The sequence below is a fragment of the Vidua macroura genome, chromosome 15 (assembly GCF_024509145.1).
Source record: "Vidua macroura isolate BioBank_ID:100142 chromosome 15, ASM2450914v1, whole genome shotgun sequence".
Lineage (NCBI taxonomy): Eukaryota > Metazoa > Chordata > Aves > Passeriformes > Viduidae > Vidua > Vidua macroura.
This window is the reverse complement of record NC_071585.1, coordinates 18,916,496-18,930,249: the sequence shown is the minus strand read 5'-3', so window position 1 is coordinate 18,930,249 and position 13,754 is coordinate 18,916,496. Positions and strand designations below refer to the sequence as shown.

Sequence of the window (13,754 nt, the reverse complement as noted above, 5' to 3'; positions counted from 1 at the left end):
GGACAGTACCTGGAAATCCCACTGGAACCAGTGCTGGGCACCGGCCAGGGCAGGGGGCCATGCCAGCATAGTTCCAGAATGCAGAGCCCGTTTAGTGTTAAAGATGATGGAGAAACAGGGATTTATGGAAATGCCACAGGGTACAGAGCACCGACGAGGCATGTCCCTGTACAGGGCATGGTGCTTCCTGATGCCTGTGGAAGTCTTTTACTTAAATTGTCTTTGTCTTCTCTTTACCAGCTGACATCATCTCCACAGTTGAGTTCAACCACACTGGAGAGTTACTGGCAACAGGAGACAAGGGGGGCCGGGTTGTAATATTTCAGCGTGAGCAGGAGGTAAGTGCCAGTGAATGCAAAATGCCCATTTCATCCTTTTAAATGAAGCGTCCTGCTGTTCCCTAATCCGCCTGTGTCACTCCTAAGCTCAGGGCTCTCCTGGCATACTACAAGCTGAAAAGCAGCTATTAACATCAGCAGGGCCAGATTTCCTCCTGCCAAACACCTTCCAAACGTCACATTGCCTGCACTCTTCTGCTCCAGGTGTAACGGGGATCAGGCAGCACATCTGAGTGTGTGACAAGCGCTCACCTTGGAGATTGTCATCTCCCCAAGAGCCCCTCATACCACCAAAATTCTGGAAAGTGTAGATGGATGCAACAGTTACGTTTCCCTTCCAAAACTTTGCTCAGGAAGTGCTAGCAAATGCTTTGTTGGAAGCTGGAGGTTGTGCCTGCTGGAGAAGTGTGTGTTCAGCCCTCAGCATGGCCCTGTGCTGGCAGGCACCCTGCGGGCCTGGCTGGGGGAGCTGTGCCAGCTCCTACCACCTGGGACAGCCTCCACCATTTCCAAAGCTGTCCCAGTTAGCTGCTGTGCTCTGAGTCAGTGGGACCTGTCCTCAGCTGCACTGGAAGGAATGCATCAGCCCTGGACATGAGACAGGTCATGGTCCGATGATGGTTTTAAATTTTCCTCAAAGTTAAGGCTTTAAAATTATTTCTACATACACTGAAGAAAACTCAGTGGTTAACCATCACATGTGCAGACACCCCATCAGCCTTTCCAGAACTAGTTCATTTCTCCTTTTCCTCTCATTTCATTATTCTACTGCTTTTCCTGAACTTTAAGCCTCCAGGATCATTCTGAATGTATCCACTCAGCTCCTGTTCAAGGGGACATGTGGGGCTTTAGCCACCCAAACCAAGGCTGCCCATCCTGTACTTGTAGCTGCTTCCAGCAGCTCTCCTGTGGCTGGGTTCAGCACCTGGCGGGAGCTGGCACTCGGTCCCAGCCATTCAGCGGGGACAGACAGTGGGGTGGGATCCATTCCTGCTGTGTTCCCTCTGCATTCCCTCTCTGTTTCTCCTCCATTCCCTCTCCATTTCTTCTCCATTTCTACTGTGCTCCCATTCCGTTCCCTCTCCATTGCCACTCCATTCTTCCTCTGTTTCTGCTTCGTTCCCTCTCTCATTCCTCTCCATTCCCTCTCCATTTCTCCTCCGTTCCCACTCCTTCCCGCCGAGCACACCGGGAGCCGCGGTGTCAGCAGAGGCCGTGCCTGGGCACTCAGCCCTGCGCTGGCTGTCGCCAGCCCCAGCGTGCCCTGAGCCAGCTGCCAGCACCTCCAGCTCCTCCCTGTTCCCCACAGAGCAAGAACCAGCCCCACCGCAGGGGAGAGTACAATGTCTACAGCACCTTCCAGAGCCACGAGCCAGAGTTCGATTACCTGAAGAGCCTGGAGATCGAGGAGAAGATCAATAAGATACGATGGCTGCCGCAGCAGAACGCGGCCTATTTCCTGCTCTCCACCAACGGTACGTGGCCGTGCTGCCCCGCTGCTTCAGGCCCCGGGTTCCCACCACCAGGCATTGCCTTCTCTGTGTTGTTTCTTTGGGAAAATAGTTACTAAAAACTCTCCCTGCAGGGTAACACAGGTGTCTTGGGGGAATGGGTCTGGCAGAGCTCAGTCCCTGTGCACCAGGTGTATTTCACAGCAGCCCATCCCTTTGAGGGAGAGAGAGAGGCTTCTGCCCTGACAACAACTTATGTTTTTTATTCTCAGGATCCTGGGAATTTTTGGGTTTTTTTAAAGACAAACTGCAGGTGTTTTGTTTCAATTTGCAGTCATGTTGGGCTCAGCAGTTCCATGGTATATTCTGATAAATATCTTGAGGATCTAGGAATATTACCTGGGATGAATGGGACCTTAAGATGGATGTGACTTATTTACCTCAGGGGAAAAGGAGGGGTCTAATTATCTTCCATAACCAACTTACTTTGTGTTATAGAATTGACTCTATTGATCATTGTAATAAAATTCAAAGACTTATTAAACTCATTTGGGGGAGAATCATTGAAATGCAATGAAGATTAATTATACAGCATAATGTTCTGTTAATTGAGTTTTTAAACAGTTTTTTGATTAACAGGGATATTACCCTTCCATTTGGGTGGTGTTCCATATGCAGGCAGGTTATCAAAACAATTAATTTGGAAATACTCCTGTGTTATGCTGTTTCTTTTTTGTTCTTACTGTTACACTAACATTTTATAGTGAATCCCCCCCAAAATAGAGCATGTTAATAAAACCAAAATTATTTGGCACTGCTTTGGAGTTGCTGTGTAAGAGAGAAAATGAAGATGGATGATGGTGTTTTGTATGAAACCTGGTGGAAGTGATGAAAAACTATGGATGGAGTTCCTGCCAGGAGGGAGCGAAGAAAACACCATTATTGAGAATAACCCCACGTGTTCCTGGTGTTCTTCCTGCGGGGGCTCTGTGGCAGCGGGTGTGGGATGCTGGGAGGAGGCAGGGAGCTGCCTTCAGTCCTGGTGAGTGCTGGGCTCGCCCAGTTCTGGATGGGGAATGTCAGCGTGACTCTGGGTGAGCTGCAGACCCCTGCCACGTCTCAGGGCCGTGTCCAGGTCAGTGTGCCCTGCACGGCTTCGCTCCTCCGCAGGGCTGGGCACCTCTGTGCTGTGGGCACAGGTACCTCTATCACCCCTTCCAGCACGTGGCACTGGGGGCACAGGAGGATTTTCCAGCCTTGGTGCATCTGTCAGCGGGCGGCTCAGGGAGCAGCTGCCTTGATGCTCTCCTCTCTCCTCCCCCAGATAAGACTGTGAAGCTATGGAAGGTCAGCGAGCGGGACAAGAGACCGGAGGGGTACAACCTCAAGGATGAGGATGGCCGTCTCCGGGACCCCTCCATGATCACCGTGCTACGGGTGAGTGTGGGGGGGCCGTGGCGGCTGAGGAGCCGTTCCCTGCGGGCTCTCGAATGAGGATTGCTGCTGGTGTCCCCTGTGGGACCTGCAGTGCCGTCGTGCCGTGCTCGGTTGGTGTTGGAGCGGGTGCTGTGGCTGGTGCTCGGGCGTGGCAGAGGACGAGGGAGCTGCCCTGGGTGCCCGGGCTGTGCTGATGCTGGGCAGACGTGCTGCCAGCGCCCTGTGTGTCCCGTGTCTGCCACCGCAGTGCCACAGTGTGCTGTGCTGCCCCACAGGCTGGGGCCATCCCAGCGAGGAGGCAGGGCAGAAGCTCTCCTGGCTTGGAGCATTCCCAAATGTAGCTGCTGCTGTAGGAGCAGGAGTACTTCCTCCAAATGAGTTTTCCTCCTGGTCATGACCTTAATCAGACCAGACTAGCTTGTAATTTATTAACACCCTTTCAGAATTTGCATTTTGAGTACTTGTGGGTTTTATATTTATATATATGAAATTATTTCTATGATTGTGCTTACCTCAATTTATGGGTCCCAGTTCCATTTTGCATGAAGCCATTGAGAACTTTGGACAGGCAGTTAATTCTTGTCTCTGTATGGGGTTGCTCATGGTGACTGGCAGTGTTTTTCTTTACAGAGCAAGAGAGCATTTATTTCATGTAGATGTGTATCTGCTGTTATGTTTCAGGCAGCATTTCCAGCCTAACATGGTGATACCTGAGAGCCCGTTGGAAAGGTTTGCTCGGTGCCTGGCTGTCAGAGCTGGGGCTGTCAGCCCTTGGCAGGCTGGGAGGCAGGATTTGAGAGGCAGCAGTGTTAAGGGTGTTATCCCAGGTGGTGCTTCCTTCTCTGGCCAAACACACTGGGAAGGCCCTGGGATTTCTGTCTCCCCTGTAGAAAGTCATACTGAAATATCAGAGAACCAAACAGGGTTGGAGTCCACTCACTGCCTTGAAAGTTTCAGCCCCCGTTTTACTCTCAGGCCCTGTTTTACTCTCAGCTGCAGTCCTGGCAGCAGCTCAGTGCTGTGTGGCTGGAGGAGCTGCTGCTTGGTGTCTGCCACTGCACTGGGGTCAGGTGTTGCCATTCCTGCCCCTGGCAGAGGCACAGGGCACTGGGAGGTCAAACACGTCTTAAGTGTGTGATGTGATGCTTATTGGTATCTGCTGTGCAGTGCCTGTGGTCCCTGAGGACAGAAGATTGAGGAGTCTTCCACCAGCTCCATTTGATTTAATGTTTTGATGATTTTACTTAGATATTTACATAGCTGTAACCGTTTTGCTGCAGCTTGGTGTAAATCTGACATGTAATTGTCCCGTGATGGGTATGCTTTAAATGAAAGCCACATCCATCCATGGTTTAATTTTCAACCACAGACAAGTGAAAAAGGTTTTTAAATGCACCTTGCTGCCATAATTTCTCATCCATTTGGCTTAATGGTTTAAATGCACTTGATGAGCATTATCCTCTGAGGAATTTCTAACCCACACAGTGCAAAAGGAATATTTAACTCTGCTCAGGCTGTTTAGTTAGGTGTTTGCTGTCATTAGAAGAGCTCTGGTGATTTGAATAGCCCCCACTCTAACAGCTGCAGCCCTCTGACCTTGTGAAACCACCTTGGCGTGCTCCCGAGTACCACTCGCTGTACCTGTGCCTTGGGACGTAGTAGGAAATAATTAACACAAGTGAAATCCAGGGCTTAAACCTTTTCCAAGAGAGTATGTGTTGGCTTTGTTGGCTCCCAGCGCCCCTGCCCCGGGCGCTGGTGCAGTGGGTGCTTGCTGCAGGCGGTGCCGCTGCTGGGGGTGCAGTGGGCAGGGCTGTTGTGTGCCTGTTTCCCAGTGTTTGTGGCTGTCACAGAGCCCTCTCTTAAGAGCTGCCACTTCACTCTCTCTGTTACAGCAAATTCCACGATAAATCCTGGTTTGTGTCTCCCATTTTGCGGAAGCACTCAGATTTCTCGGCCCCTGTGCAGTTTCCCAGGGAGGCTGTGCTGTGCCCCACTGCATCTGGTTCCCCTGACAGCAGTCCCAGAGTGGCTGTGATGGGAAATGCCTTGGAGGAGGTCTGCTGTGCTGCTGTTCCTTTCTGCCTGAGGAAAGAGATTTGCCTCTTTTCCTTGTACACATTCTGCAGAGCATTTCAACGACAAGGCAGGGGCAGGAGATGGAAGCAGCAGCTCCATCAGCTGCGTGGATGAGCAGTGAGGCAGCAGCTTTGTCCTCCTGCAGGAAGGTCCCTTCTGCATGTCACAGGGCAGGTCAAATGTGACAAAATTCTGAGCAGTGTGAAGCTGTCACTTCACACTGTGAAGTCTGCCACGAAAATAGTGTTTGATACTCATTTTGTCTGCAAAATGCTAAGCTTGAGGTGGCATTGGGCAGTCACAGAATGTAACTTATGTAGGTAGGAAATGAGTTCTGGGGAGTGTGCCTGGAGGAGCTCAGCTGCTGGAGGAGCTCGGCCGCTGGGGCAGGTGGAAAACTCACTGGATTTATCCCTGAGCACTTCTCTGCTCCCTGATTTGCCAGGGACTGGATTATAGTTTCCTTCTCGGAGACTCAAGGCTGGGGTCAATCCCAGCTTCAGCTTGACTAATCCCACTTGAGCAGATCCTGTGGAGCACGCTGAGCTCCGGCCGTGCTGCTGTGGGCAGGGGCTGGGCTGGGGGAGCGCTGGCCAACGCTGCTGCTGGGCTGGCCTGGCTCTGCCACTGCTCAGCTGTCACCAGAGGTGGATGTGTGTCCTGCTGTAGATGCAGGAGCATCTTCATCATCCCCACCTGCCAGTTCAGAGCCTGGCTGGTCAAGGTGAGCGCAGTGGTGCCCATAACAGGGTAAGCTGCCCGTGCCAGCTCTGCCACACCTGTCAGGAAACCACAGAGCTATGGCTGCAGCTGTCACCCTGGCAAGGTGGGGATTGGGTAGACACCTAATGGATTATTTACTGGAATTTTTTATGGCCACTGCTCTGGCTCAGGTTGGAATTTCAGCGTAAGTCCAGTGCAGTCCATTGTGCCCAGAGGGTTTCCATGGAGGTAACTGCCAGCAAAATCTTTCTCTCCACTGTACAGAAATGCCTGAGTGGTCCCACTGCAATCAGCCCTGTCATATTCACACCCTTTGGGAATTTCTAGTCCTATGAGGATTCCCAGCATTGCTTTCATCTTGGGTGCAGGTGGTTGTGTCCCATTGCACTGTTTGGGAGTTCCATGTCCCCACCTGACCTCCAAGAAGGGGCAGCCCCAACCTGGCACACGTGGGCCATGGGCTTTGGGGGGTTTGTGACTGTGCCAGGAGCTGAGTCCTTGATCCTTTCTCCCACATATTGGCCTGTGTTTTGCTAATGCTGCTGCCAGCAGAAATAAAATTAAGACTTACTTTGTTTTAAAAGAAAAGTGACTGACATTGCCCCCCTCCTGAAAACAGAAAGCAATTGAATTTATTAGTGTTTTATTTTCTTTGACACAGTCTTTCTGTGTACTTGATGTGCTTTGTTAAACTGAATTCCCATTTAATAATGGGGGTGTGTGACACCAGAGCCTGTCCTGAGGTGGGTTCTGGAGCTGGAGCAGGGATACACAAGGAGGTCTCTGCTGTCCAGGGTTGTTGTGGCAGTGCTGATTGATCTGGGTGGGTTAGGCAGAAGCTGACTTGGCCTGTGCCTGCTTCAAATAACCACAAGAACCAGTTCCAGTTGCTGTCACCTTGCCCCATTTGTTGGTGTCTCCACTGTGCCTGAGGCCTGGCTGGGCAGCTGCTCCCCTTGGCTGTCCCAAGCCAGGGTCCCCCGTGCTGCAGGATCCCTGTGCTGCTGTTGGGGAATGAGCTTACCGTCTCCTCCCAGCAAATTCCTGACTGCTCCTGCCTCAAAGTTTCGGTGCTTTCAGGGTTAAATCCTTGCTGCTGATCCCTGTCCGTGGGTGCTGACGCTCTCTCCTCACCCTGCAGGTCCCTGTGCTTCGGCCCATGGACCTGATGGTGGAGGCCACTCCCCGGAGGGTGTTCGCCAACGCACACACCTACCACATCAACTCCATCTCCGTCAACAGCGACTATGAGACCTACATGTCAGCGGATGACCTGAGGATCAACCTGTGGAATTTTGAAATCACAAATCAAAGTTTTAGTATCCTTTGATGCGTGTGGCTCTGGGGACGGCCCTGGCTCCTGGTGAGGTGCAGCCCCAAGGGAAGCAGCCGGGCTGTGCCCTTGCCTGTGGGGATGGGGACAGAGCGGGCAGTGCCGCAGCTCCTTAGCCCCACACCTCGTTGTGGTGCCTCGCTGCAGGAGCTTCACCCTCTGCAAGGCTGGCAGGAGTTCAGGAGCATGAAATACTGCTGCCTGCTGTGCACCTGGCTGCAGAGCACTGAAGGTCCCCAGGCCCATTCTCAAGGCACTGCCCTCTCACCTCTGCCTGTGTCGCTGGTGGGATGCCAGGCTGTGTGCAGACGAGGCATCCAGCACTCCCATGGAGCCGCTCTCTCCACGGCACAGGGCTCAGCTGGCATTGCCACCACTGCTGCTGTCACCCGCTGTGACAATTTCTGAATTTGCCTGCAGGGTCTGGTGGGGCAGGCAGAGGGGGGGTGGTCTGCAGGTGATGGAGGAGACAGATGCCTTGGGGAAGGTGGAAGCAGTAAGGGTGCCTTGGGGAAGGTGGAAGCAGTAATGGTGTGGTTCCGTTATTCCCTGCAGCGGGTGTCAGGCTGCCAGTCACTGCTCTACAAATGAGGTTGCGACAGTCACACTTGTAACAGCCACATCGGAAATAATAAACAGGGCACGAATCATTGATGGTATTTATATGGTGTTTCCTGCTGAGAAATCCCTGGGGCATCATTTAGGCACATGGAGAGGATTTCAGCAGTGACAGGCATGTGGCTATGGGAGCTCTGAGCAGCTGCAGGAGAGTAGGGCTGTGGTGCCTGCTTATTTGCAAGGATGAGGGTGAGAAGTACTAAATCTGTGACAAAGCTCAGGCAGTTCACCTGGCCCAAGGGACTTACATAGCGGTTTTCGGTTGGTTGTTGTGTCCTGGGCTTTGCTGCCATTGCTGTTTTCAGTATGGTTACTCACCGTGGCACAGTGTTGCACTAAAAGACACGTACTGAGGCCTGGCGTGGGCGGGCAGATCAGGTCCCATGTGCCACAGAGGGTCTTCAGGCCGCCGTGTCAGAGCTGGGCTTCCCAGCTTAGAAGACGTGCTGGATCTTGGCCTTCCCCTGCTGGTGCGGGCTGGTCCCACTCCACGCTGCAGTCTTCCCCGTGACCGTGGTGCCTGCCTGGTTTGCATGGGTGAGGGGCCAGAGGCACCAGCAGGAGTCTGGGCCGGGCCGCGTGGGCTCCTTGACTGGCCCTGCCAGACATCGTGGACATCAAGCCGGCCAACATGGAGGAGCTGACGGAGGTGATCACGGCGGCCGAGTTCCACCCGCACCACTGCAACACCTTCGTGTACAGCAGCAGCAAGGGCACCATCCGCCTGTGCGACATGCGCACCGCGGCCCTCTGCGACCGCCACGCCAAGTGTGAGTGTGCCACCACAGCCCTCGGGGGAAAGGAGCACAAAAAAGGGAGGATGGAGACCCACCTGGGCTTGGGTCTGCCCCAGCGCCTCGTTCCCCTGTCCCCCCGGTGTCCCGGGCTGCGACCCCCGTGGCCGCTCACCCTCGCCTTCAGGGCCATCTCAGCGTTCAGCCTGCCCCAGTGGAGAGGGGCTGGGAGGGCTGCTGAGGGAGGGGGAGCTGGCAGAAGGGGCTGCTGCGGGCAGGGCAGCACCTGCTCAGTGCCAGAGAAAGTAGGTTTGTTGTGTAAGAGAGAATTAGTGCTCAGAAATCCTTTCCATGAGCTCAGCAGCCCAGATCTGCTTCTGCAGCAGGAGCAAAGCCACACAAAAGCCTTCAGCCCAAAGCAAAAATAGCTGGCCCGAGCCCCTGCCCTGCCCGGCCACTGGCTTTGGTTCACAGACCCGCTCAGGGACTGGGCAGCACCAGCTGTGTGCTGGGAGCCCCAGGCTGGATCTGGGATCTGTGTGTGTGTGTGTGTGTGTGTGTGTGCTGGGAGCCCCAGGCTGGATCTGTGTGTGTGTGTGTGTGTGTGTGTGTGTGTGTGTGTGCTGGGAGCCCCAGGCTGGATCTGTGTGTGTGTGTGTGTGTGTGTGTGTGTGTGTGTGTGTGTGTGTGTGCTGGGAGCCCCAGGCTGGATCTCTGTGTGTGTGTGTGCTGGGAGCCCCAGGCTGGATCTCTGTGTGTGTGTGTGCTGGGAGCCCCAGGCTGGATCTGTGTGTGTGTGTGTGTGTGTGTGTGTGTGTGTGTGTGCTGGGAGCCCCAGGCTGGATCTGTGTGTGTGTGTGTGTGTGTGTGTGTGTGTGTGTGCTGGGAGCCCCAGGCTGGATCTCTGTGTGTGTGTGTGTGTGTGTGTGTGTGTGTGTGTGTGTGCTGGGAGCCCCAGGCTGGATCTGTGTGTGTGTGTGTGTGCTGGGAGCCCGGTCATGGCCCTGCTGTGTTCTGGGACCCCAGTGCCAACAGAGCCCCTGCTGCTGCCACTGCAGGGACCGAGCAGGGTCCGCACGTCCCACAGCAAAGCTGGTGGCCATGGCCCTACTGCCCATTGCCAGAGGCACCCAGGGACAGAGCCATCACAGGGAGACCAGTGCCTTGTGACTGACCTGCTGTGAGCAACAGAGACACGTCCTGGGTTCAGCTGCTTTCTGCCTGCCTCAGATCTTTGTTTTTGTTGTTGTTGTTCTCACTTTTTATATGGAAAAAGCCTCCAGGTTTCTGCCGGTGGTGAAAGGCCACAGCTCTGCGTCCTGCTGTGGGCAGTGCCTTTTCTGCATTGTAGAGATCATTTATATGGGCACTTCAGACTTTTTTCCCACTATACTGGAGCTCCAGGACTTGGGGCGGGGTGGTGATAAACCTAAGCACATGTGGGTGCTGGATACAGCATCATGCAAGTGTTCTCTTCCAGAAGCTTCCTGTGGTGCTAGGATAGGGTGGCAGATCCCTGCCTGAGATCAGGGAGCTCCTGCCTCAGCTGATGCTGGGGCTTGTTCTTTCCTCCTGCACAGTTTTTGAAGAGCCCGAAGACCCAAGTAACCGGTCATTTTTTTCTGAGATCATCTCCTCAATCTCTGATGTCAAATTCAGCCACAGTGGAAGGTACATCATGACCCGGGACTACCTCACTGTCAAGGTGTGGGACTTGAACATGGAGAACCGGCCCATTGAGACCTACCAGGTGAGTGTGGCACAGCCAGGTGCATGCAGCAGTGGGGCACCCACCGAGTTCTTTCCTGAGCCACACTCTGGGCCAGTGGCAGGAGGGCCGGGTATGGACCTGTTGTGTGGGAGCTTTATGCCCATAGATGGTGGAAAGCAGAGTTGTTAAATGTGGGCTCAAGTGACCTGGTGAGTTGTCACCATGTCCCCAGGCTGGGGGTGGGTGAGGAGAGAAAACTCAGGAGCTGGCAGCTGGAGAGCCAGGTAGGAGGCCTTGTGCAGAGCAGTAGCCCTTTGTCACCCTTTGCCCTGGCACTGCCTGGGGATGCCCAAGCCACGTGCAGAGTGGCTGGAGGTGCTTGGAGAAGAACGGTGGCTGTGGGAGGGCACAGGATGCCAGGCAGTGCCCAACGCTGCCAGCTGGGCTGTGGCGAGCGTGGGGCTGGGCTGGGTGTGCCAGCTCCCTGTGAGCCAGGGCTGAGTCTGCCAGTCCCTGGGCTGTGCTGGCCACTGTGGGGGCTCATCCTGTCCCTCCCACCGGCAGGTCCACGACTACCTGCGGAGCAAGCTCTGCTCGCTCTATGAGAACGACTGCATCTTTGACAAGTTTGAGTGCGTCTGGAACGGGTCTGACAGGTGAGCACGTGGCGGTGTGGCTGCCTTCAGCCCAGGGGTGCTCGCTTTGGTTTGGCCCAAGGGGTCCCTTGGCCCCTTAGCAGCCCCTTCCCTGGCCTTTGGCTGGGTGTGGGGTCTGGACAGGTGCAGCAGGGACCACCTACACCTGCAGCCTGTACGCAGTGGGGATGTCTGAGGGTCCCACTCTCTGGATAGAATCATTTATGCCTCTCTGTGTCACCCAGAGCTGGAAGAAGGTGGTGATGGGTTTAGCTTCAGATTGCCAGAATCTGGGGATAATGAGTCTTCGGGTGTGACTTACACCGAGCTAGGTGGCAGGAAGTGTGTGACCCCCTGGCAGGGCTGCCATGGTTTTGTCTGAGCCATCAGAGTGAGCTGACAAACCACAACTGGGCCTGAGACAAATTCCAAGGCTTACCCAAATGTCATTATGCCTCTGAATGTTCAGTCTTGCTCTGGTCACCAGCAGTTTGCCTCTGAAAAGGTGTGAAAACCATCTGTCCTTCCCCATTGCAGTGTCATCATGACCGGCTCCTACAACAACTTCTTCCGCATGTTCGACCGCAACACCAAGCGCGACGTGACGCTGGAGGCGTCGCGGGAGAACAGCAAACCCCGCGCCATCCTCAAACCCCGCAAGGTCTGCGTGGGTGGAAAGCGCAGGAAAGACGAGATCAGTGTGGACAGTCTGGACTTTAGCAAAAAGATCCTGCACACAGCTTGGCACCCCTCCGAGAACATCATCGCTGTGGCAGCCACGAACAACCTGTACATATTCCAGGACAAGGTTAACTAGGAGGACCAGGTCTTCTTTAGGAGTCTCATGTACTGATACCAGTAAACACAAGGTTTCAACTGTTCCTTTTCTTTCTTTCTTTCTTCCTTTGTTTTCCTTTCCTTCCTGTTCTTTGTTCAGTTCCTGCTCTGCAGATCGTGGTTGTGCAGAGGAGCGCTGGGGCACTCCGGCCCAGGGGCCACTGGGGGCACCCCCCAGACACCAGATTTACACAGGGAGAGCTGAGACTTCTTACAGGGCAGTGTGAGGATGTCAGGCCTAGCTGTCCCGTGTCCCCAGGCACGTCCCCAGGCAGTGCTGGGGTGGCAGCGGGGGCTGTCAGCTGGGGAAGGGATTGATGGGGTAACACACCATGGGCTCTGGTCAGCTCTGGTGGCAGTGGTCCCACTCCAATTGCTTTAAACCTGATCCCAGAAATATTCCACCTGTTGTGTGGAAGACTGGAATGTTGCCTCCCTTTGCCATTTTCCACATTTGTCTTTTTATTACAATTATTTTGTGTTTTACCAACAGAGACAGCAAAACCAAACGTAAAATGGAAAAGTTCAGTTTTGCAATGGACAAGCTTAAGGGGCAGGGGGTATGTGCTGCACCTCCAGATGTGTCTGCTCCAACCAGGTTGCCCCCCCAGCCCCAGAACCCTCCTGAGGTTTTGGCTTTGTAGATACTGTGGTGCCTTCTTTGGTATATGAAATACCTTTATAAACGATGCTTCCGACCTGCATTGATCGCAAACCAAACCAACCCTGGGCTCTGCTGCAGTTCTGGGCTTTGCTTTGGTCATTTTTCTCGTTTTGTTGTGAGCTCTTGCATGTCGTGACTGTCTCTCTCTCTTTCTCTCTCTCTTTTTCTCTTTTTTAATTAATTTATTTATTTATTCAATTTTTTTAAGATAAAATATAAGTTGCTAATTTATGACCTAAAAAAATCCAACTGTATATTGCTGTTTAGCCCCTGACTATGTCAGAGAGAGGCTGTCTGCAGTCCTACATTATAATAACAATGATAATAATAATAAAACTGGTAACTCTTTCTCTTTGCATGGCAAGGCTGCCTCTTTCTACTCTACAGATTGGTCAGTCCCTCTTTACTTGAACAACTGTTCAATAAAAGAAGATGGACTGGATTTTTTGTAAATCTGAAAACTGCTCCTGCAGCAAGAAGCAAATGAAGTAAATTACAAAATTCAACAGCATCACTTCGGCAGTGGCTCCACAATGGTGGCCCTGTTGCCATCTCTCCTGAGGGGGCACCTGGCACCCCCAGCACCCAAGGCCTTCAGGGGTCGGACACGAGTCACCAAGGCCAGGTGTCCCCTGAGACAGCCTCTCTGCAGGCACCATGAGGATCACAGGACGCCCTGACCAGGGAAAGGAACTGCTACACACCCAGAGCTCATGGACTGCACGGAAAACCAGGAGCTGCTTGGAGGCAGGGGCCCCCCATACACCACTTTCAGAGGAGCCATCCCAAGGGAAGAAAAAAGTGCACTGGCTTATGGATTTATTCCATGGGATGGCTTTCAGGAGTAACTTTTTTTTAAATGAAATGGTAAAATAAAATAGCAAGAGTAAATGCACCATTTTATAAGAAAATGCTCCTTTTTGGTTCTGTAAGGAAAGCCTGCGCTGCGGTGTCAGAAGTAAAGTTGTCCAAACGTGTCTGTGTGGAGTCGATGCCTGTTGTGCCTCTCGCGCCTCGGGGATGCGGCTCTGCAGTGGCTGAAGGTGGCCAGGGCCTTGCTGATGAGGGGTGACCAGAGGATCCCCAAGCCCCGAGGATTCTGGGTCCCCCTGAGGGTGAGGGACAGTGGGGCACCGTGTAACGGGGAGTGGGAGCACTGGCAGGTCCCTCCTGCACAGTAAACTCGGTACTGGG

At 53.5% G+C, this 13,754-nt stretch overlaps 1 protein-coding gene across 3 annotated transcripts in view; it reads left to right on the top strand.

The window, feature by feature from the left end:
• The window catches only part of PPP2R2B (protein phosphatase 2 regulatory subunit Bbeta), a 63,507-nt gene extending 49,960 nt beyond the window's left edge, over nt 1–13,547 (top strand). For all 3 annotated transcript variants that reach the window (XM_053991086.1, XM_053991087.1, XM_053991088.1), the window contains 8 exons: nt 241–338; nt 1,648–1,813; nt 3,114–3,226; nt 7,170–7,347; nt 8,585–8,749; nt 10,294–10,463; nt 10,989–11,080; nt 11,597–13,547. In XM_053991086.1, the coding sequence (XP_053847061.1) occupies nt 241–338; nt 1,648–1,813; nt 3,114–3,226; nt 7,170–7,347; nt 8,585–8,749; nt 10,294–10,463; nt 10,989–11,080; nt 11,597–11,876 (1,262 nt within the window). In that variant the 3' untranslated portion in view covers nt 11,877–13,547. The remainder of the gene's footprint in view (nt 1–240; nt 339–1,647; nt 1,814–3,113; nt 3,227–7,169; nt 7,348–8,584; nt 8,750–10,293; nt 10,464–10,988; nt 11,081–11,596) is intronic.
• Nucleotides 13,548–13,754: the final 207 nt, after the last annotated feature.